This window comes from Periplaneta americana, chromosome 9 (genome assembly GCF_040183065.1).
Source record: "Periplaneta americana isolate PAMFEO1 chromosome 9, P.americana_PAMFEO1_priV1, whole genome shotgun sequence".
In the NCBI taxonomy this organism is placed as follows: domain Eukaryota; kingdom Metazoa; phylum Arthropoda; class Insecta; order Blattodea; family Blattidae; genus Periplaneta; species Periplaneta americana.
In genome coordinates this window covers 45,636,900-45,662,077 of record NC_091125.1, presented here as the reverse complement: position 1 = coordinate 45,662,077, position 25,178 = coordinate 45,636,900, and the positions used below count along the sequence as shown (strand labels likewise).

Genomic DNA, 25,178 nt, shown 5'->3' with positions numbered 1-25,178 from the left:
TCTCTCTCATATATATGAAATTACTTACCAAAATAAATAGATAATCTTTTCAAATAAAATATGAAATTTAATTTGGCTATATTCTGAAGCTTTGTGTCAGCAGTAAAAACAAAAGATTCTATAACGTTCTTGCAGACACCATAGAGCAGATGAGGATCACAATAGTTTTGTATCAGCATGTCTCGAAGTGCTGTGGTTTTCAGTCTCAAACATTAATAATGAGATAGAATTTACAACATATAAAGTTATTTTATCTGATCGACGTGTTCGTTTGTCATTTTTAAATGTTGAAACTATTCTCAGCCTTTCTATTAAAAAAACAATAGTTAAGTGCTGTAATCTGGTGTAAGATTTGCTGCCTGGGCTCAGATTGAACTCGCCCCGGTTTTGTGGATTTGTCACAGTACTTTTCAATACATTTCTAGATATGTGTAAACTTATGTTAAATAATAGGTCTAATTGGAAGTAAGTCTACTTTTCAAGAAGGAAAAAAGTATTTATGTAATTTAATATTCATAATGTTGAAAGCATCAGGAAATTTATCATAATTACAATTAGTAACTGGATTTCTACATGTTGTTGTACATGATATTAACTTTGTATGCCCTATCATATTTTCACGAAATATTAACCCAAACCTGCATATTTCCACGAAATATTCACCGAAATCACGATAAAATAAGCACCGAAATAGTGGTAAAATAATCACCACAAAATCATATCCCTATACCTTATATAAGGATAGGAATTTAGTTGGTTAATAAAAACAACCGGTACTCACCTAACACTTCGGAATTTCCCACATGGGTTCGTGGGGTGAGGTTCTGCTGTCAGTTTTTCTTTTACGGGATTTCAGTTCGTCTGCTGACTGTCTACCTGAATACAACCAGTATTTGATGCATAGCATCAAACTGCTGTAGCTAAGGGTCCATTTAAATCTAGACTAATAATAAATCTGTATCCAAACTTTTTCTGGTAATTTTCGCTTTTCCTAAAATAATTGGCGTTAACATGTATAATTAACCATCCTGAGACCGAAAATCGCTTTTTTGAAACCTTTGTTTGTTTGTTTGTTTGTTTGTTTGTATGTATGTAGGTAGGTAGGTGGGTGGGTGGTCTGTCTGTTTGGATGTTTGTTACCTTTTCACGCGATAATGGCTGAACTGATTTATATGAAAATTGGATTATAAATTAAGTTCGTACTAACTTTGATTTTAGGTTATATGTCATTCAAAATACTTTCTTCCTGATATTCAAGAGCCCTCGCAACCAATTAAAAACTTAGGTAGGTACTTTCAGTAGTACATCCGTTGTACACCACTTCGGCGGGCCACACTGTACATGATATGTATCTGTGGAGAGATACAACGAAATTATTAAGATATAATATTTACTTCGATGCTAAAAAGAGCGAGAGAGAGGTCACATAATTACATCCCTCGGAATTACAAACGTGTAACAGGCTATTGGCATAGTCTAAGGGTAGCACGGAGGACTCCTCCGACGCAGCGCTCGGACTTAGTTCGAATCTCGCTTGGGTTGATTACCTATCTGGTGTTTTCCGAGATTTTCCACAACTGTTATGAAAATATCAGGCAATTCTGGAACTAATCTCGGCAACTAGTCATCTATCATAAACTCTATCGACGCTAGAAACCGCGCGGTTGGTACGGCGTCATTAAATAATAAATTTAAGCACGTAAAACGTTTATTATATTTACTGTCTAAATATAATACAAATATCCTTGGAGAGGATTAGAACAGATTGTATTCTTAAAAAATTCGTGTCGTACTATTTTACCTCCAATAGAGCCGGCAGAGCTGACCTCCACGACTGACTGAAGTGGCAAGTCACGAGCTACCCTAGAAATACCCGACATCAACTTAACCGAGACTAGTCCATGGCAAGAGGTACGACTATGACGCACGATTCGTCGTCCTCGGTGGTCGAGTGATTGCCACGCTTGATTTAAATCCGAGTTCCGCCATTTAAAGCTCGATCTATGTTGCTGGATTTTTAGGGACAATGAAAATTAGTGGCATTGTTTTCAGTTTCTGCTTAGTAGTTTCGGAGGAATATTGATAATCTGACTGACAAGACTCGGCTGCATGCTAAGATTGTCATTTCATTATCAAGGGTGCTGAAAATGTGCATTTCCGTGAAAATCTAGAAATTAAAATTCTTAGTTCGTGGTATGAGTAAGTATTGAAAGTGAAAAATAACAAGGAAATTTTTAATTTATACTAATGATTGAAGTAAAAGTTAAATAAAGAATAAAGATTGTTGTGTGTGCGTGGTATTTCTTGTAACTTACTTGGCTATTCCGCTCATGCACCATTTCACTAATGGTCTGTAAGGATACGTTGAATTTCAACTAATCAGAACCATTTCTCACTCACTAATATTGCCACATTCGCACTTGTTTCCACAAATCAGCGAGAAACACCGTCTAATTTATTAATAAATTCGGAAATAAGCAAAATCACAGTCTCCTCCGCATCAAGCACACTAAGTAAAATCTCCTTCAAGGGATTTTACCACAGTCTAGTACGAGTATATAGTCACGAAGCTTGAGTTGTGAGGATGCTAGGAACAATAGACTGTGCCGGTACAATTTCGCTCTGTAATGAGGCGATATTAGCGATCCTAGTGGTTAGCAACTATCTGGATGCATATTTACTACATATTGAGCTTCGTGACTGTATATACTAGACTGTGATTTTACTTTCATAATTTTACTTTAATTGAATTTATTTTAAAATTGCATTATATTTAAAATGGAAATTTTCATCATTCCGTTGTTTCTGTTGTGTAATTAGAGCAGTTACAACAATGAGAGATAGCTTTGGTCGTAGACCAACCTATTTGTAATCTCTTGTAAATTACTTTTGATAATTTTATTGGTTATATTACGACCCTTTATCAACTGATATGGTTATCTAGCGTTTGACTGAGCTATAGGTGACAATGCCAGCGAAATGAGTCTAGGGTCCAGCGCCGAAAGTTACCCAGCATTTGCTGTTAATGGGTTGAGGGAAAACCCCAGAAAAAACCTCAACCTGGTAACTTGCCTCAACCAGGATTTGAACCCGGGCTCGCTCGTCCACGGTCGGGCATGCTAACCGTTACTTCACAGCGGTGGACACTTTTGATAATCATATCTATCAAAAGTACTCCTAGGTTTTAATATTTCAACCGTTTATGAGTAATCATCTTGGTATTGATGACATACGTTAATCTTATGATTCTCATATGGGTCTCATTTATCGTCATTGCGATCAGGGTTTTCCTCATTGTAAAACCTGTATTAGTAGCTACTTCACTTGTTAAAAATCCCGATTTTAAATTTCGGGAAAGTGAATTTGTTCCATAAAATGAATCTCCGTAGAATTAATGAAAATGGCGACATTCATTTTATAAATTAACAATAAAAACACTGTTGTGATGAAAATTCCCTGCGGACGTCCTTCACCTGGATATGACATGACGTCCTCAATCCGTCCACGTCCATACGTGGTACGGCATTGATCTGAGACTACTTCTGTTTAAGTGCATGTAAATTGTAAACCATTGTGCGTGAAGAGTTATTTCATTCGGAAAACTTTCGAAACAATTATAAGATAGGAATATAAAGTGAGAAAAAAGCAAATTTCAAAACGTCCAGCAATCCCATCGTAACAAAACATTTATATAGCCTAGCTAGTTTCGAACATTCATGTGTGAACACATTAATTGTCTTATAAAATGTTATTTTTTAATCAATCGTTGTGCATAAATACTTTAGTTTCGTCTGTAAAATATGTCAGATAATGTTATGAATTATTTCACAAACTTCTACTTAAACTTTACGAATAGGTTGTTCTTAGTTGTACGTGTGTGGGAACTGCTGTTACTAGGAATGCAGTGTGTTTGTGATAACGATAACACTCCGTTAAAATTAATGCGATATCGAATTAGTCATCTTCGCTGGTCAAATATTGTCATTAGATTCAAGCTCGTGGGTTCAGTCCTGACTAAGGGCGATGGCATTTAAAAGTGATAACATTCCTAGAATCGTTTCTTAAAGAAAATAATTAAATCCTGTTTCTTGATTGCAAAAAAATTACCCCGCAAGTAAAATTAACTCTGCTAGTCATTGTCCTCACCTATCATATTACTGCGGAATTTCGTTTTACAGATGTCTTCATCTAAGAAATGAAAGTTTTTATCGACCGTATTTGGACATTTTAGCAACAAACTACAGTATATATACTACTCCATTCTTAAGGACCGTATTCTTTATGAAATAAAATTGATGATTTCTGTGTTAAACTTGCCACTATATTGGTGGGCATTTCGTGAAATAAGTTGTCAGTTGCATTATGTTTAACCCAGATAAGACTGATGGCCTATATATAGGACACCGGACGTTTCACACAAATATGTTAATAACAATGACTATGACAGACTAAATATAAGAAAAAAAAATTGGAGGCAATTTATAACACATAAGGATTATGGTATCATGATTGCAGACTATGAAAATCTTACACAGCAATGTTAAAAAAATAAAACGTTCCGTCCTATATATAGGACGTCAGTCTTATCTGGGTTAATATAAAACTTTTTGTTACTTTTTCATGTTTTATAACATATCAAAATCGCCAAAATATAAACTAAGCATGGTTTCTGCATTGTCCTCGACAGTCAGTGAGCATTTTCGTCTACGAAGAAAAGCCCCTATCACTGTTCGGATGTAGGGAACCAGTCTGCTTGCAAACAATTGACATCAAATTCTCTGTGGCTTTCTGCTAGACACCTCAAACTTCTTTGCATCAAAATATAGCCTCCGTTGCATAACATACCGCAGCAAAGATTGAAGAATGGTGTTACATACAACAATCTTCAATCTTTGCTGAGTCGACTACAGACATTATTTTTTTTTCGATAGCCAGAGACTGCACACAATCTTATGCTTAGAGAAAATATAAGAATATTAGCTTTGTCAAACAATTGAAAAATTAACTGGAACAAAAGTCTCATGATCGTCAACAATATTTAATAACATTTTGATTCATATTTCGTAGTTTTTGCTATAGAGGGAGTATATTTCGTGACTATTCACGTATTTCGCACAGTGATCCAAATTTCACGTTATTTCGCGAGTTTTGCTTAAATATAGTATTTTAGTTATTTAGAAGAGTAAATGTAAACAAAGGAAATAATTATTGTGGAAAATTTCGCGCGTATCGCCGTTCACAAAAAATGATCCCTATCTATTGTGGATTGCTATTGATTGCGAACAATCAATCCATGCTCTACTTATGTCATTAGTAAGTTCCCAGTTTTAAGGAGCTGACTGGCTTTTCGAGGGTCGGATCAGGCATGGATCCTTGCACGTAGGTTCACAATGGACTATTTTGCGCTCTGTATGCGGAGATTAATCCTATTTGAATTCCGACAATCGGCATGGGTGGCATTCTTGAATCCGATGCTGACAGGAGTGCCATTTTGCATCATCCCAGATAAAGCCGGGTCCCATCCCCAGACGAGAATCTGATAAACTCCAGGGCCCTCAAGGAACTTGAACACTTATAGACTTTTTTATATACAGTATATCTATTGGATGCTGCTATGTAAAAAACGGGTGCACATAACTTTTATGCCATGCTTTCATTTCTTTAAGTTCATCGAAAAACTTTGAATAGACTTATTATTCATAATATCAAGAATTGCTAGTTCCACCAATACGAAAATTCATTCTCTTCGGTCTAGATTACAACATGATTAAACGGCGATAAAACACAGTCGTCCGGTTCTGTCAGAGAAATAGCATCGAATTCTTCGAAGCTCTCGGCAGTCTTAATTAAAATTTACGGTACATGAATGACCTCATTCTCACAAATTAATCTTTTGTGACTTCCATAATTAAAGAGGAGTTGAAGATTCGCAGGGGACTTTGTGGTTCAGAACGCGAAGTCATCTCTCTTACATTTAACATTTTGTTCACGTAAACATGAATCTGTGTTCAGTTAAACCTCTTTTCCTATTATAAATGTAATGGTGAAAGGCTTCGACAGCTGTTGCTGTTTCCAGAAGATGCAGTTTTCGGATTCCTGAATGCTCGTTTCATTCAGAGCGAAGTAATGCGGTTAACTGGTTGTGTGGAGAAGAATATTACATTCATTGGAACTGGTTTGGTTTGCTATTGTGCTACATATGCAGTCTTCCTATGTTAGGTCATGGTTTGCATAACGTGTCCATAATAAGGAAAATTGCCTGGTGAATGGGAGCTGTCAGTTTGAAGTATAGCAGCGTGGCAAGGATATCCAGTAGCTAAACGCTTGTTTATCTCCATTGCCTATTTCTGTCAGAGATTATTCCAATTCGGGACAATTTTGCTTAAGCTACAAGATTGGTCTTAGCAACAGACGCTTTCGTCTTGACACTTTTTGCCGTGTGCATTCGTATCCAAGAGAATGTGTTGTGTTCTATCTCTGAACATTTTGTAGGATACAATTGAGCATCACGTTTAATTTCAACACTAACTTTTTATTTTAAAAATAAAATACTTCCATTTGAGAATTATGTAACAAACAGGGCTTATGTAGTAAATTGGCTAATAAAAACGACTTAATAGTAACATTTGTACTGCTCTCGTTGCAAAGTACAAGAACGTAAGGTAAAACATTATAAGAAATCTGTAAACAGTTTTATAAAAAATATACAAAAATAGCGCCACCAACGACTGCTTTTGAGAGGATAGCATTGACAATTACATTGTATAAATGTTGAAAATGCTGGAGGATAACAAATAAGGCCTTTGAAGTTTATTTATACTCTTACCTTCAATCCTGTTATTTATCCATACATTTTATCATTTTTCTGGGGCCACTGCAAATGCATGGACCACGACCCATACTCCATGATGGTTGGTGCAAAAATTGCTTGCATATATATTTTTTTTCCTTATAGTTCGAGACGAGAAGATGAGTTGGGGATGTGGGTAGAACTCAAGGTGCGACATAATCGGGATTCGTGCATCTCTATGCGTCCTTCAGAATTCATAGAAATGAGACGTTACTCAATCACCCATGAAGATCGTTTCGGATGTATGGACGATGCCGATTGAGATGCTCTGGACCCCTGAGGCTTATCAGGTTCTCGTGTGCAGATGAGATATGGCTCCATCGTGGGCTGGGGCAGGATGGCCCACCTGTCAGCCAACTATGAAAGGAAGGGCTTGGAGCTCCGGGCCTCTGAGGCTTACCAAACTATTCGTGTGCGGATGAGACCTGGCTCTATCAGGGGCTGAGGCAGGATGGCCCACCTGTCAGCCGACGATGAAAGGAAGGGCATGGAGTTCCGGGCCCCTGAGGCTTACAAGGCTATTCGTGTGCGAATGGGACCTGGCTCTACCAGGAGCTGAGGCAGGATGACCCATCTGTTAGCTTCGGATTCACGAATGTCACCCGGGCCTTTGTCGGACTTGGATAATTATTGCAGATATTAGGCGCACAATGGGCCGAATCGTGCCTAAATGTAACTCTCGTTAAGTTACGCCAAATTTAGGGTAGATTGGTCAAAATTTGAACTCTAGTCCCCGGGCTGATTAGTCCAGCCCCAGCGCTTTAGTACTGAGCCATCGTGGCGGTTATATACGTATATTAAGCGCGGCAGTGGAATATGATGGTTTTTATAGCCCTGTTGTGGTACACTCAGGACGAATTAAAAGAAAACATATACTGAAAGTAATCTAGTACAATGCAATTTATTAATGTCTGATTACTTTTTAAAAACTACATTCCGTAAGTAGCCTCCGCGGAAACGAAAACATTCGTGCAATCTGCTATGAAAGTTGTGCATAACTCACCCCAACAAAATAGGTTCGATGGCACTAATTTCGTTCCTTATATTTTGTTTCAGCTGGATGATGGTGCGAGGCTTGTTGAGATAAACCGTACTTTGAGATAACCCCATAGGAAGTAATCAGCGCACACTGCTCATGGTTCAGTGAACTGTCTGCGAAACACGTTTCCAGGACGAATAATTTCACAATTTGGAGACATTGCCTGGCCGCCAAGATCTCCTGACCTGACTGCAGCTGATTACTTCTTATGGGATTATCTCAAAAGTAGGGTGTATGGCAACAAGCCTCGCTCCGTCATCCACCTGAAACAAAACATAAGGAACGAAATTAGTGCCATCGAACCTGTTTTGTTGGGGCGAGTTATGCAGAACTTTCATATCAGATTGCAGGAATGTATTTGTTGCCGTGGAAGCTACTTACGAAATGTTGTTTTTAAAAAGTAATCATACCTTAATAAATTGCATTGTACTAGACTACTTCCAGTATATGTGTTTTCTTTTAATTCGTCCTGAGTGTCCCACAACAGGGCGATGAAAACAGTCATATCCCACTGCCGTACCCTATATAATGCGCTCAGTTCGAACATTGTATTTGTACACCATTTTGTTTTTATTTCAGTACAAGAATATGTTGCCATATGTAGATTGTATGGCGAAGAGAATAATAATAATAGTAATAATAATGTTTCGCGTCTTCAAATTTATTAAAGGTTATGACCACTTCAGCTTTACGCAGATGAAGAAACTGTCATCAGAATTACCTTTAGATGACTATCTCCATAATCGTCATCATCAGCCTTCAAGTATAGGGCCTTTGACCTATTTATTATTCTTTGAGGAGTATAAACCAATATTAGACATTCACAAGCAGACACGCTGGTCATACATATCAGAATGCCGCAGTCTCCGCATAAGGCAACATAGGCCAATTTTATTAAAAGGCAAAGGACATACTCAGTTTCAATGAGAAGGAGATATTCTTACTTCCTTGCCAGAGTTGAATCCTAGTTTATGTTTGTCGCTAGAAACGCTGACGCTTTTCACAGCAGAAGATTCTCCCCGTCGGTGTAGTAAGACATTAAGGGTGGCGTGTAATGTAACAGGTGATGTTGTTAGCCGTTATTGCATTTGGAACATCTTGTTTGAAACACTTTAAAACAAGGTGACGCATTCAATCAGTACCCGTCAATATAATATCACCGTGTTAGGCCGGTTACACACTATACCGAGAGATGTGTAATGTGAAATGTGCGCCGAGAAATGCGTCAGATCGAAAGCATTGTTTTAAATGGAACGTCACACACTACAACGAGTTTCTCGCTCACCTCGCGCGAGGTAAACACATTTCTCGCTCTGATCGCTAGCCCAGGGATTTTTTCAAGACTCATTCGACCTCTGTCAACGATTACGATTACACACAGATATCGGGAAAACATTTTTCAGCTGTTTTAAATGCAGAAAACTTGGCAAAATCGTTCTAATGTGTCAGATCGGCCATTGAAAGTTTATGGTGTCATACAAATAAGTATGATACACGAGACGATAACTATAATAATACTAAATTGAAGACCTCCCCGGTAAAAGGAATGCAACATCAAATTATTAAAATATATGATGTGGGTAGGAAAAGAAATTTTAAAGCATTTATTTATAACGATAAATTAAACTCAATGGCTGAATAAACTTTTATCCCTGTTTAGTGAAATGTTTGTGATAGTAAATATTGCACTAATGAAATATGCTCCTGAAATAATTTTCCTTTACTGAAACATGAATTTACAGTTTTGTTGATTATGTCCTTATTCCGGAGAGGTCTTCAAATAAAAGAAGAAATCTGGAAGTAGATATCAACCGATTTAATCAGTCATTAATTAGGTTATGTTTCTGATTTGCAATGCCAATCAACATAAGATTAGCTATAAATGAAATTATGACTTTATTATCACATAATGCTTAACAATGAAAAGATATGATTTTATATTAGATATTACTCTATGTATTACTTGCTAATCAACACGATAAATTATTAAGGATTCAATTGTCTTCATTGTACTCGTGATGCAGGGGTTGTATTATTGGACTGAAGAGAATGCTATTTCTGTTCATGAAAAAGTGAACAGTATCATTCTGTTTCGCGATAAAGTGAAATACAATTTCCTGCATGAATGGAGTGAGGGAATAATGGTATTTCTCCACAAAAATTGCACCAAAGAAGGCACAATTTTCTTTTGTTTCACTGGCTTCTGCAAGATGTGTAATGTGATAAAAACATGGTTTTGGTTTGCAGCAACGAATATTGTACTTTCAGCATAAAAATCTTTTGATACTTGTGTATTCTAATATGATGTTGTAGCCCACACTTGTTAAATTTATACAAATTTGATTCTTCTGTATTTAATGCATTGTTGTAGCCCCCTTCACTCACTTGTTACAAATATAACACTCGTTAGGTCCAAGATGCAATACTATGAAAACTGGCCATTTCCCTAGTAATTCGTGTTGGTACTATTGCGTCTTATGTTGATAATTTTGCCAAATATTTTATATAATTGAGTGCCATGAAATAAGCTCCATCACCTCCTATATTATGTCCACATTGTCATAGTTACTGAAGGCCGTGAAAAAATTTGAACACGCATAGTTCCAGAACCATTTTCGCATCGAAGATTCTATCAAATACACTTATTGCAGTTTTATGCAATATAAATCTTTTTCTTTTCATGGTAAGTTAATGGAGCAACAAACTTCTCTCAAAGAAAATAAACGTTATATTTCATTAATTCATGTTTTGCACCACGAAATTATGTAAACTACTTACCTTTTTAGTATTATTAAACTGTTGAGTCTTGGTTTGATCCACTGCTATATTTTTATTAAGAAGTTGGATGATTTATAAGGTTCAAACTATAGGTTATAACATAATGAACATAGAAAAAACACAATTATTTGTATATTAACATGTTATTTATATTATACTGAGAATATTATTTCATTTATCTGTAGCCTACAATGAACTGCATTTACGATACTATACCATATGTATAGAGTCCGAGGATTAGGAAGAGCTGTACCGTATCAAATTCTTTAATAAAGTTATATGTGTTAGGGGAAAGAAAATTAATTGTTAACGGTACGTTTTCGTCACACTTTTTCTTTTGCTTCTTACCATTAACTTTTCATATGTCTCTTGAGAAGAGATAAAAGTCTTTGAAATGAAACGTGAAATATCACAAAACTCGTGTTTAAACAATATTTTCTGTTTCACAGTTTCCAACACATCTTTCAAATCACCCAATGATTTCACCACTCGCCATTTATACTGTTGCAATGTCTTATTCACTTTTTGTACACAAAACTATTCTTTCCCTAACTTTCTTATTCTTCTTCGACAGAACCCGAATTTCATTTTCAGTATCAGCTTCCAATGACATAATGGAGGTCCCAACTTCGTCTACAACTGTCACAGTAGAGAGAGGGAGAGAAAGATTTCAGCAAACTTCCGTTTCTTCTTTCCTGAAAATAATAATTAATATAACATAACGAGCCTACTTTATACACAGCAGCGAATAGATATACCAATATTATTACGGTTAACTATCAGTGTAATGTTCATCTACTAAACCTTTGGTTCTTCAGGGTGCAAATATATACAGCACAGCCCCCTTTCTGATACATATATGATGAGGACGTGCGATCCATATCCTCCTCCCTGAAGTGACTGGAACAAATTCTGCTGCGACAACACGAGGTGTCCGAACAGCTTTATCCTCAGAATCCTTTGGAAAGCTGTAACACAAGTTAAATTTAAATATTAATAAACTACAGACGACAAAAACTCCGGATATTTACATATATAATGTTATTAGTCTCTCATACTTAAGATAGGTTATTCCAGGTAAGTTCTTGGACACTTTACTTCCTCTGCCATATAGCACACCGGATCGACATATTTCAATTTATCAAAATATTACTAAAAAATTTAAAATAACACGACTACACCATGAAAATACAATGATAGGTTAAATTAAGATGGCTACCGCGCGACACCTGCAACTATTTTCTATTCTGTACTCTTGGTTCGATTACACATTTCTCGGCGCTGTGTGTGGACAATGCTGTCTCGCCTCGCTCGCGCATTTCTCGGCACACATTTCACATTACACATCTCTCGGTATAGTGTGTAACCGGCCTTAGTGATTGTAGCACATAAAGGAGTAGACTACGGGGGTACCATTTTATCACCTCTGGTATGCAAGTTATGTGGCTGGAGTGTTTCTAGTTTGAATACGTTTCCAGCCACTTACGGACCTGTACATGTCAGCCTTCAGCAGCCGTGCTATCAGTGTCATGCTTTACTCGCTTGCAGTGCCACGTAAGAAAAACATGAGATGTTGAAAAGTGTATTTCGAAAACGTTACGAAAATTCAGATTTCAGGATGTCCAGTAACGAAAATATAGGCTACTTTTTCTAAATACATTCTACTCGTTTGTGTAGCTTACAAGTGTTAAAGTACTGGACAGATTTTGTTCATACTCGAGATCTACGAATAAATTAATTCGTGAACTCTACATGTGAAATACATGGATTTGTATTCTAATACTAGCACGAGACTATTTTAAAAATGTTCATCTCCACATTGTCAACTCCGTTTTATCCAAAGACTTGCAGCGGCTCTTCCTATGTTGTTGTATAGCAATTTGATTTTTGTTGGTATTTTTGATACTTAGTGTTCTTTACGAGTCTAGTACAAATAGGCTGTACCAGGGTTCTGTTGCCAGCAGGAAAATTCATATTTTAATTTCAAAGGAGCTATGTATGTGTTTTCTCTCCTTGTTCTTTGTTCATTCAGAGTTGTGTCCTTGCGCCATATTGCATGATCTGATATTGTCTAACGTTGCTTCATGTTCATTCTAAGAAGGTTGACGGAATTGGCCATTCGGCCCAATCCTTCAAGGTAGATGACGATGATTGAAAGTTATTAAGGAAATAACATGCAGGTATTGAAAGTTGAAATGTAAACTGGTCTTTCTTTGAAATAGATACTAATTCTGAGGACCACTTAAATTTTAACCATAACCATTTCTCTTTCATTTGGGACTTACTCTCAAAACAATGCAACTCATTTTTAGCATGTCGGAGCTTGCAGCACGTGCATTAATTGAACGGCGGAGCGGGGTGTGGAGGTGTAGTCTGAACACGGGCTCTTAGGAATAGTAATTCGATAGATAGAAGCGCACTGTTGCCATGGCCTTGTGGAAACCCGTTCTGAGCCTCTGTCGTCTGCATAAGGTGAACGTCTCCGCAGCATCCCACGTCTTCATGTCCAGCGACGCATAGGTTAACAGCGGGTGTTCGATTCCCTCGCAGGTACTGAAGATTTCACGGTTCGAAGCCTGGCCTCACAGTGTAGTTTTGATCCAAGCATTGCTTTGCAAACTAGAGGCTGGTTCAGACAAATAGGTAATTTTACTTATTTCAAGAAGTATAGAGAAAGATTAGTCTTTTTGCACAAACATTTTTGGAGATTATTTTAACGTAAAAAAGGATCGCGTTCCCTGTGTCCACATATCGAACCTGTCACTGTACATCCCTCATTAAATAAAGAGCGTATTTTATTAATATACTCGTACTGTATTATATACGAATTTGTAAAATATACACGCAAATTGTCAAGAATTTTACTCGAAAAATAATAATGGACACTTCAGCAAGATTGGCACACAATATTTGCCTTGAATGAACAGTGACAATTGAAGCCACACCTTTAACAAAATTAGTTTTTTTGTACGAATTCATTTCTTATACATATGGGGAATCTACTAGTAAAATATTATAAAATTTACTCAACAAATGACGTAAGCATAGTCTACGTTGGAGAAATTGTGATACCGCACCCAATAGTATTGGACTCTAAACTTTCAATACGCTCCCTGTAAAATTTTTGTCTGTGTGGCTTAGGACTATATAATTCTCACCTCTTCAATTGTAAAATCTTGAGGATAAAGATTTGGAAAATGGTGGCAGCAAATAGAGAGGAATTGAAAGCGCTCCTGAGAAAGGCTAGGGCCCAAATCGGGCTGTAGAGCCAGGGATGATAATGATGATGAACAGTGACAAATGAAATGGCCAATATTATATGTCCCCAAAAGTGTTCCTTCCTGAGCAATAATATTTTTATTTCAGCAGCGAGTCGTAATACACTTTTGCTATGTAACTCGAGGCGAGAGCAAACTATCGAATTAGAATGGATAAACTACACTCCTTTGACTATTTAGAGATTATGTGGATATGAAATAGTTGTGAACTGGCGTATTTGTCAATGCTTGTGAATTTACGATCAGAAAGTCATTTCGAAAAGATAATCGTGGTGATATGTCAAACCACGTAAAAAGGAATTGCTATGAGTTCAGATTCATGAATTCAAATGTGGAGCTTGTTTCCAAAAGGTCCAAATACATAATTTTCGAAAAATGAGTTACAAGTGGCAATGCATACCTACTAGGTTTTGGCATTTGTATACGAAGGAATTTTTGTCAAAAAGTACCTAATCCCGTGTTTAGAGGTCGTCTAAATTTACATTTTACAGCAAAAATACCATATCCGCTTCAGCTTCATAGCATGAAGTACCTACTCCTCTTTCAACGATGTGGCTGTGTGATGTTACGTCAGTTTTCTTAAATTTTCAGTAATGGCTGCCATGTGCGTTTTGTGTTATTCTGTATAGCATTTTGTACTTCTCGTTATATCGCTTTATGGTGAACTCTTAAAAATGGATTCTGATATTTGAGATGAATATGTCAATGTGCCAGAAAATAAAATAATAATCGTAAAATGTCTGCGAATTCATTGTAAACAAAATATACTGAGACAGAAAAGGCGTAAAGTTGCTGCAAGTGCAAAACCTGAAATTTCATACAAACATAATAACTTTTGTAAAGCGTTATCCATATCAAATAAGGCTATGGTTCGTGAAAACAAGCAATACTGGGCCAATACAGATGCTGTGAGCCAAAGAAAGATTATAATGGGATACAAAGACATAAAACCTCATAAAAGACAGATCCAAGGGCTAAAAGCTTTAAAATTAGTGAAGCCAAGCGACCTACTATTCATCCTGCAACAGCACTAGTAGGTGTACATTCTGCGACATGCAGCGACACCAATATGTACGCACAATATGCTCAAAAATAGGATAAAATATGATTGTATTTTGGTTCAACTGAAAGAAATAATAAACTGTAGCCATGTAAAACAAACAAAAAAGGACTTGATATCTCTACTTTCTGTTAGTGGGTATGCATTATAGAAAATTTCACTTTACAAAAAGTCGTGAAAGTTAATAACGTGGCATCAGATGAACCTTTATTAATGTTATTGACGTTCACTATGATCGATAAATTTTACTTTTGTTGCTGCTGAGACAAGATGATAATTCTTAATGTTGTCTTATATGTGAAACAACATCATAATTAATACTAAATGTTACAAAATATATATTATTGTAAGTTATTTAGTCATTAAGTCCACTGTACTAGAAACCTTTTCGCCTTTTCGAAATTGTATGCCAAAACGTACCAAATCCAAAATTAAATTCCCAATAACCTTGGAATAAAATGAGGAATAGCTTAAAATTTGCTATAAAAATCTTAAAAGCAATGCAGATAAACCCTAAATCAAATATTGATATATTACAATAATTATTGTAGCTTCAGTAAGTTCCCCCCCCCCCTGTAAAATTTGTCCAGTTGGATTTGGTACTTTTGGAAACAAGCTCCACAAATAAGATCGAAAGCTTAGGTTTTTAGGGATATGGCTTTGAAGGGGGTGAAAAGCGTATAGTAGATTTACGACCACACAAACCTTCCGCAGACTCAGAATGCTCCAGGTGAAATTTACTGCTATGTCTAGCCCACGTTAAAATATTTCTTTCTGCTAGTCATTATGTTCTGTCCTGTTATAGGAGATAATGAATTTCACCTTACAGATGTCCCCCCCCCCCACCAAAGAATTTTATTTTCTTCGGAGGAGGGTCCAAAAGTTAGCAACTCATCCTGAGGCTTATTGTGCTATCTCCTTATATTGTGGGATGACTGTTGTCGAAGTCATGTGAGTACGTGATTCTCTTGCTTGGTGTCATTTTATCGATTCAGCTATAGCACCAGTTCTGACGGAGTCAGCGTGAATAGGAATGTCCTTCCGTCTTCCTGTTGATGTTATGCCGTCTCCTCAGATCGATGGCGTCTGTTCGCAATTCACGTACTACATCCTGTTCCATCCACTGTTGACCGGAAGATCACATTACCTTAGATACCGCGACTCACCAAGGCCCATCTGTCCGAAGAAGCTACGTTCCTTGGTCTGTCGTAGTCGGCTGTGGGAGCCCCTACGCCTTCCTAGGATCTGCGCAGCTTCCCCAGACATGACATCTATAGGCGAATCACGGTACTATGTCTGCCCAATCTCCTGGTGGTCGTCCTGAAACTATTGAAGATGATAGATTAAGTTTAAATTGATGAAGGCGAAATGAGTCCTAGGTTCAACGCCAAAAGTTACCCAGCAATTCTGCTTCAAGTGGTTGAGGAGGAGGGAAAATCTAGGAAAAAAACAACCAGGAAACTTGTCCCAACCAGGATTGGAACCCTTGCCCGCTCGTTTTACGGTCAGGCTTGCTGTTACTTCACAGCGGTTGACACTCCACATTGCCAGACTAGCAGAATTGATATAGATCTTCAGCGATCACGTCTAGAGATGCGATTAAACGAATTAACTCTCATTAATGTGTGTCATAAGGCTATTTAGTGATTGAGATAACGCGGCGGCAATAATTGTGGTTAAGAGAAGCTCTATTCCATGGCCGCTTTGGCCACCATTAACCTGGCTGTATCAATCAGAGCAGTACACTGGTATCTACAGGAGCCAGCTGACCTTAAACGGTCTTTGTTTCTTTGCTCAGGGTAAATTTTATGAACCGAAATACTGCTTCCTCTAACTCTCCGTTAATTTCTGTTTCAATCGATTGATTTTTTAACTCCATTGTTTCATTTGGATCCTTTCGTGACGCGACTATCCATGAGACTATGCCAAAAGATATGGTGCACATTCACAAAGTAACAATAACGCCGGGATATCTCTATTCCCCGACTATTAAGATCTATTCTTTGTCACTGATCATACAAAATTTAGGGAATTCAATGTTATTGAATAGGGCTCATTATCACATAAACTCTTCCAATAGAGTATGCCATTAGATTAGTCATTACAGATTTTTAAAATTATTACTCAGGAAGGAATATTTCTGGAAACATTTCTTCATCATTGCATTTGTTACTGTTCACGCAAGGAATATATTGTGACAATCTTGTCGAAATGCCTAAAATTATGTCCATTTTTCGAGTAAAATTCCTGGCAATGCACGTGCGTGTTTCACAAATAATTTTGGTATAGGCCTACTGAATTAAAATGCAGTAAATAAACAAAACTTGCGAACTATAATGGAAATCCTAAAACAATAACAAAAAACATACTAGAATTGACTTAAATATATTAACAGGCGTGTAACAGGAACTGCATAATAAGGTGAAGATTCAGGAGGAATGTAGTTACGTATGTATTTTTAACGGAGAATACTGATAGGCTAACTCAGGTTTTACCAACATTATTCGAAAAAAAAAGATATGCACGTTGCTGGTATCAATATTTTACGTACAATTTATTGAAAGTACTCATTAGGCCTAAGGCTGACACTGAGCAGTTGTAGGACGCACTAGCTCTCCCGCAAAAGCATATTGTATTGTTACAAACCATAGAATCTTGGTTCGATTCCAGATGAGTTATTCGAAGTTCAGTAGGGTCTGAATTAACAATCCTTGCATTGTGTTTGTATTGTTTTAAGCAGTAACTTTACACTTAAGACACGCTTAGCACAACAGCCTGTTTTAGATATAAAAATCATCCTTATGTATCGGCGATCTAGATGTACAGTCTTAGAAAAAAGTTTTGTCGCACAGATACTTTATAATTCCCAGAAAGGAGCCAGTGCGCATAATCAGACGTACAACGAAAGAAAACTAATTTTATTACCTCAACTAGTTCTAATCTTGTGAACCAGGTCGTACGTCCTCTGATCATGCGCATTGCCTTATTTCTGGGACTTACGAAGTATATATGCTACAAAACTTTTTTCTAAGACTGTACGTACAGACGGAGCAAATTTATTAAAACAGGCCTTATTTTGTATATTTAAGTTTCCTTGATCTGTTTTAATCTGTTTTTAACGAGAGACATGAGTTGCTTCTTATATAGATTTCATCCTTGTGCGATATACATACATACATTATTTCAGGTTTTCTGATAACGAATCTCCTGTTGTTCAGGGAATTACAGTTTCTTTCCGTAGCTTCATATTCATCCAAATGAAAAAAAAAGTTCTCTCTATTACTGGCTATGGTGGTCCACAGAATAGCAGTGGGGATGCCAATTCTGTGTGCCAGCCATCTTTACTTCCAATTGGTAAAAATTTTTGTTACAGACTAAGTTAACTTAAGGCCCTTAACACTGTTGGAGGGATTAGATGAAACGTGTATGTAATAATACTGGCAGTATCAAAAGCTATTAAATTCTTCTGAAGCGAAGAACAAACCGGCAAAGAGACTTTGCTTAAAATTATTTTGTTACCAATGTCTAAATTTTAGATTATAAAATAATAAACTGCCCTTGTGGTTGGTGCCAGAATATCGACGAAATTGTTTTGTTAAGTCAGGTTATATAGTAGAGTATAATTCTCGTAATTTTTTGATAATATTATGTAAGCCCGACGCCCGAATGATTCAGACAAGTCTGTAATGTTGCATCCCGCGCGTTTTTAAAGCACTTCATGCCTTTGCTGCAACAAAATGAGGGCCGGAAAAAAAAACTCAATTCGGTCAGCTGACTGCAAAATGGTGGGCAATTAATATTTGCTTCTATTACTGCAGTAATAAATTTAACGTTAAAAGAACCGAACATGTTAAATAGTTTCGACTTCCATGATAATGGCATGAAATTATTATTACTAGACGATTTTAACAATAATAAACGTTGCAAAAGACCAAAACACTCATTCCGCCATGATGTATCGTGAAGCAAACTCGTAAAAGCTGTGTTTTGATTTGCTGCATGGTTGCTGCAGCAAATGTAATAAAAGAACGGTCTTGCTGCAGCGCTTTACGTCTTGCTTAAAAAAAAAAACGCACGGATCTTAGAGACTGAGAAGAACTCTTGCCAACATCATGGAGATGCAGTTATGAGAGGTTTTGTGTTTAATTTTGCAATGTGTTGCCCGATTGAACCGTAATCCGGAGTCGCGTAGGGTCAGTCCTTGACTCTGCATGCAATTCCTGCCGTCATGATGCACTATCGGCAGAACGGGTTGTGCTCGTCTCGAAGAGGATATTATGTGGTCGTGGCTGACACTTGCAAGTGAAATTATAACCAGCATATTGTAGAAACCGGGAGGAGGGGGCGATTACTCTGCTGGAATCATGAGGGTATTGCCATGCTGCTTTTATGAAACTGGTACTACACGGTTGTAGTCGTAGGGCTGAGAGTGATGGAAACTTGTGTGATAAGCGTTGATGTTACTTTTATCATAGTGTAAAACTGTAGACTCTGTATTGGTAGTCGTGACGGCGGCTTTTTTAGTTTCCGTATGAAAATTCTCTGGAACTCTTATGAGAATTTCCCTGGTCGTGTTACGAATATTGATGTGAAAAGGAAAAAAATATATGTAGGCTATGTATGTAATATGTATATCTCAGAAAATTTTCCTTCTGATCAGTTTATTGCTTTCTTTGGTGCCTTGCTTACAGCTCCGAGAGCTGCACGTGTATTGGTCACGGAGTATTCTTAGAAATTTATGAAACTATTAAAAATATACTATTGATTGCTTGTTTATGCAGATGACGTGAATATGTTACGAGAAAATCCACGAACTATTAGGGGAAAACACTTGAGCAGTCGGTCTCGGTAGCGTAGTCGGTATAGCGTTGGTCTTCTGTGCTCGAGGTTGCGGGTTCGATCCCGGCCCAGGTCGATGGCATTTAAGTATGTTTAAATGCGACAGGCCCATGTCAGTAGATTTACTGGCATGTAAAAGAACTTCTGCGGGACACAATTCCGACACACCAGCGAGCATCGTTAAATAAACCATAATTTTTTTACTTGAAGCAAGTGATGAGATAGGTTTGGAAATAAATTCCGAAAAGACGTATATGATAATGTCTCGTGATCAGAAATGGTAATATAAAATATGAAACTTATCCTTTGAAGAGGTGGAAAAATTCAAACACCTTGGAGCAACAGTAACAAATATAAATGACACTCGAGAGGAAATTAAAAGAAGACTAAATACGCGAAATGCCTGTTATTATTCGGTTAAGAAGCTGCTTAAAAAAAAAAAAACTGAAAGTTACAATTCAGAAAACATTTTAACGGTTCTGTATGGTTGTGAAACTTGGTCTCTGACTTTTAGAGAGGAATACAGATTAAGGGTGTTCGAGAATAAGGTGCTTAGGAAAATATTTGGGGCTAAGAGGGATGAAGTTATACGAAATTGGGGAAAGTTAGTTATATATTTATTTGAAGACTTTCCTAGGTAAATATTTTGAAATACAATCTTCAGTGGCAAATTTTAATTAATGTTCACCCTGTTTATTTTTGTAAAGGGATTTCTAATACGTGAGTTTCTAAATTAATACAAACCAAGTGGGAAGTATTAATAGTGTTATTTATTTTAAAATACAGTACTTTTGTGTATATGCCTATATGCAACATCCTCCTGAAGGTAAAACATGTCGATAATGCAATGATGGGTCGATTTTGGTGATCACTTCCAAAATCTCCTTTATTTTCAGTTTAAAAACGTGGAAACTCTAATCATTATCAATCATAATCATCTTTAAAGGTTTAAGTTCGTATGAAGTTCATGAACCAACATTAAACATTCGCTTGAGGAGAGATCCATTGGCCATGCAGTTAACATGACACAATCCCGCAACTTAAAACATTTGTAATATCTTGATATAACGAACAAATGTATGACATAAGAGAATATGTCTTTTTGTCAAGTTTTTTTTTATCCATGCCTTGACTTAAGACGTGTCTGCAGAAGGTTCGGGAAGACTTCTTTGATAAAAATAAAGTATAATCCTTTTTTCTTCTTTTAACATACAAGGTTGCTATTCAACACCATAGGTATGCTAAGTCGTTTGGGAAGGAAAAATATTTTCACTCCCAACGGTGATTGATCCAGAGTCCGCAAAATTTGTAGCCAAGAACGTAATCTGTTTAACTACAGTGGAGGACTTCACTATATTTCACATTTTAGTGTTTGCTCACGATCTGATGCTCAAGTGATTACAACTCTTCCTGTCTTGTTAAACTCACGCATCTGAGATGTTACGTTTGCATGCTAGACAGCTGGGTTGTGCATGATGGATAGCGTGTGGTCTACCTTGTCATAACCCGACTATCCACCCACAAGAATGGAATATTCCCGAACACAATTCTTGTATTACGGTAGGATGCGTCAGCCAATACGTGCCTGGGGAAGTAATACGGCAGGTGTGAGTAGCACAAGACAGCGTCTCTCTCCTGTCTCTAGAATGGATGGCATAGCCATTGTGCACAATGTTTGCCTACTGCAGAGGTATGGGGTTCCAATTTGGAAACCGAATAACACATGTTGTCTTTTCGACATGCTACAATTATAATATAATCATGTCGTTATTAGTTGTTGGTGAAAACAGCACGTTATATTCATATCCTACAGGGAAACTTTTTCACGGACACATTTTTATTTGTAATTTCGCAATTTATCGTTATAATTACATAAAATCTTCTGCGTTGTGTCTTCGTTATTCAAGTCTGGTTAACGTAGTATCCTTGTTTTTAAACATTTCTACCTTATTGTTGCAGATTAGTAATTCTAATGGAAAGCAATTATTATTGGTTTTCTAATTCAATATAATTTTATTATATAGATGTAATTTCATAAAATTATCACAAGTCATTTACTTCAGTATTTCCATATTTTACTTGTATTACCAGATCAGCTACTTTCTGATTTACTCTATCTGAACTTCAAGCCATGCAAACAACTTGTGATTACTGGTGCGGAAAATAGTTACGATTATTTCAAGAGAAACCAGTTCTTCGTAGTATGTATTTTCTGTGCCAGCGTTTCTGCTGAATAGACTCTACTAACATGGTACAGAGCAGTGTTGCCAACTCAGAATTCCATTTATCGCTGCACAAGGTTAAAAAATCCGCCAAACTATAGTTTAAAAAACCTCCAGATTTTTCTTAACACATCACTTCCAAATTTGAAATACAAAGTATGTGTAGGCCTACAGTTTTAGGAACTGGAGAATTTTATATATAGACTAAGTTATGGAAAGTGTGTATCACTTTGTAGGCTTTATGTTCTATACAAAATCGTCTTCAGGAGGGATGATGTACAACCCTGCAACTTACGAGATGAAGTTATTGTACCTGAGCAGAAGAAATCATACTCGTGTCGTGTTTATTATGAAACTGTTTGTGTTAAGGTACTCTTTTTAAATTATTATTATTATTATTATTATTATTATTATTATTATTATTATTATTATTATTATTATTATTATTATTAAGTTACCTATTTCCTTAGGTATATCTTGGGGCAGTACATAAATGCAACCATAAAATGTTGATATTTTATACTCTCACAATGAAAAAGTGTGATAACATCATACTAAACTTTGGTCTATGATTAACTTGCAAGTACATATAAAACAATTATTTGTCCGCAAGTACATTTAAATACAATTATAACATCTTTACAGCAAAACAAAACAAACAAAAAAAAACTAAAAAATATGATCTCCCTCTGCTAGAATCATCAAAAACCGCCAAATAAATAGCTAGCCACTGACAGTAAAATTTTGTAGCTGACCATATCCTGAAAACACCAGATTTAGCTACAAAACCGCTGACTTGGCAACACTGGTACAGAGCGTTCGCCTACGGGCGGGGCCAGGAAAGCAGCATGTGCTGATACGCCGCTTTGTGCGCGCAGTTATTGAGGCACGCTCGACAATCAAGGTCGACAAGTTATCAGTTGTGAGCCAGCTGTTGCAGTGTTTTTACGTACAGTGCAGTTTTTTTGACACAGTTGCTTAAATATTCAGTGTGTGTGTGTGTGTGTGTGTGTGTGTGTGTGAACAATGCAAAACGCAAAATTCACGCTTGAACAGAGAGTTTTTATGTATGATGCATATGTGAAAACAGAGTCATGTAGAGAAGTGCGTAAGCAATTTGAAGTGAAATATCCGGGTGTTCCAATTCCAGGTAGAGAAACTATTAGACGTCTTGTTAACAAATTAAAAACAACAGGGTCGCTAAATGCTAAAATTCCTAAGCGGAAACGAAGAGTATTGACGGAAGAAAAAATTGATGAAATCAGTGCATCATTTACACGCTCTCCTAATAAATCTCTAAGACTTATTTCACAGGAAGTTAGTGTTTCAAAAACATCAGTCTTTACTGCTGCTAAACTTTTAAAATTAAAACCCTACAGAGTGAGTATCGTGCATGAATTACGGCCTAGAGGCTATGAAAAACGAGTTCAGTTTTGTAATTGGATTTTACAAAGTATTGTGGACGGTATTGTGGATCCGCATGTAATAATTTTTTCTGTTGAGGCGTGATTTTATTTACGAGGTCATATTGCCTCACAGAACAATAGGTATTGGAGTACAGAGAATTCATGAGGTTCCATTGCATGACGAAAAGATCGGCGTTTGGCGTGCTGTTACAGCAAAGCTAATTATTGGGCCCATTTTCTTTGAGGATACAGTAAGTGCACAAATATCTCGCACTCTAATACTCGCGCCATTTTTCCAAATGCTATCAGATGATGAGAAACTCAGTGGGTATTTCCAACAAGATTCAGCAACAGCCCATACAGCCCATGAATACATGAACGGTATAAGTGACATTTTTGGAGAAAGAAATATTTCTCAGGACTTATGGCCGCCACGTTCCCCCGACCTTACAGTGTGCGATTTTTTATTTGTGGGGAACTCTATTAAAAATAATGTCTATAGGAATAATCCTCACAGCATAGATGAATTGAAGGCGAATATAACAAGAGAGATTAGGAAAATTATCAGGTCCACACCTGTGGAGTAACGGCTAGCGCGTGTGGCCGCGAAACCAGGTGGCCCGGGTTCGATTCCCAGTCGGGGCAAGTTACCTTGTTAAGGTTTTTTCCGGGGTTTTCCCTCAACCCAATATGAGCAAATGCTGGGTAACTATCGGTGCTGGACCCCGGACTCATTTCACGGGCATCATCACCTTCATTTCATTCAGACGCTAAATAACCAGCGACAGCGTCGTAAAATAACCCACCAAAAATTACCAAAGACGAACTTATTCGTGTGAATCATAATTTTATTATAAGATGCCATAAATGTGTGGATTCAGATGGACATTACTTCCAACGCCGCCTATAACAAGATTAGTACTACGTAGAAAAATTTCCGTGTGCATGCTATTAGTATAGAAAGCGGAAGCTTACGGATAGGCGATTCCCGCAAGCGACAGCGCAGGCAGGCCGCTTTCCTGACACCCGTAGGCGAACACTCTGTATATTCATACAGTAGTTATATAAAGAGAACACAATAAACACCATACTGATTGTTAAATTATACTTGCGCAACAATGTGTTATCCTTATAATCTTTGTTACTTGTTATTGGTTTGTGCCGCTTTTTACTTGAATACGGTGTTACTATGGACGGTTTTGTACCCATCACTGAAATACAGAGCGGTCAGCTTATCTTTCGGCCGGTAGAGTGCAGGAGCTGACGCAGCGACTTAAGGTCACGTTACTGAATACGCGTGGCTGTTTTGTGCGATCAATTGAGTACGAGGTCCGAGTACTGCTATCGCATAGTTTATTCCACAAAAAGTAGTCATTGTTGTCAGTGTTTATTTCTGCATAATTTCCGTGTGCTTTTTCATGTGTAATTGCGGTGTGTCTACGTATGTTTGTTATTACCTCATTGAAATGGCAGCCGGAAAGTTCACATTAGAACAAAGAATTTTCATGTATGACACATACGTGAAAACCGAATCATGTCGAGAGGTCTGTAGGCAATTTCCACAGAACTTTACTGGCGTTCACGTTCCAAACAGAGATACAGTTAGGCGACTAGTTCTTAGATTAAGAGAGACTGGTTCGTTGAACGCTAGAATTCGTAGACGAAAAAGAACTGTTTTAACAGAAGAAAAACTAGATGAAATTGGG

The 25,178-nt window shown here is 37.1% G+C and overlaps 1 protein-coding gene across 2 annotated transcripts in view; it reads left to right on the top strand.

The window, feature by feature from the left end:
* Chd64 (calponin 3) overlaps positions 1–25,178 on the top strand; it is a 100,561-nt gene that overhangs the window by 69,024 nt on the left and 6,359 nt on the right. The window contains exon 1 of one of the 2 annotated variants that reach the window (XM_069834603.1): positions 23,078–23,446. The exons of the other annotated variant lie outside the window; for it this stretch is intronic. Within the exon in view, the coding sequence (XP_069690704.1) occupies positions 23,093–23,446 (354 nt within the window). The 5' untranslated portion in view covers positions 23,078–23,092. Of the gene's footprint in view, positions 1–23,077; positions 23,447–25,178 lie in introns of those variants that run through there. 2 annotated transcript variants of the gene reach the window in all.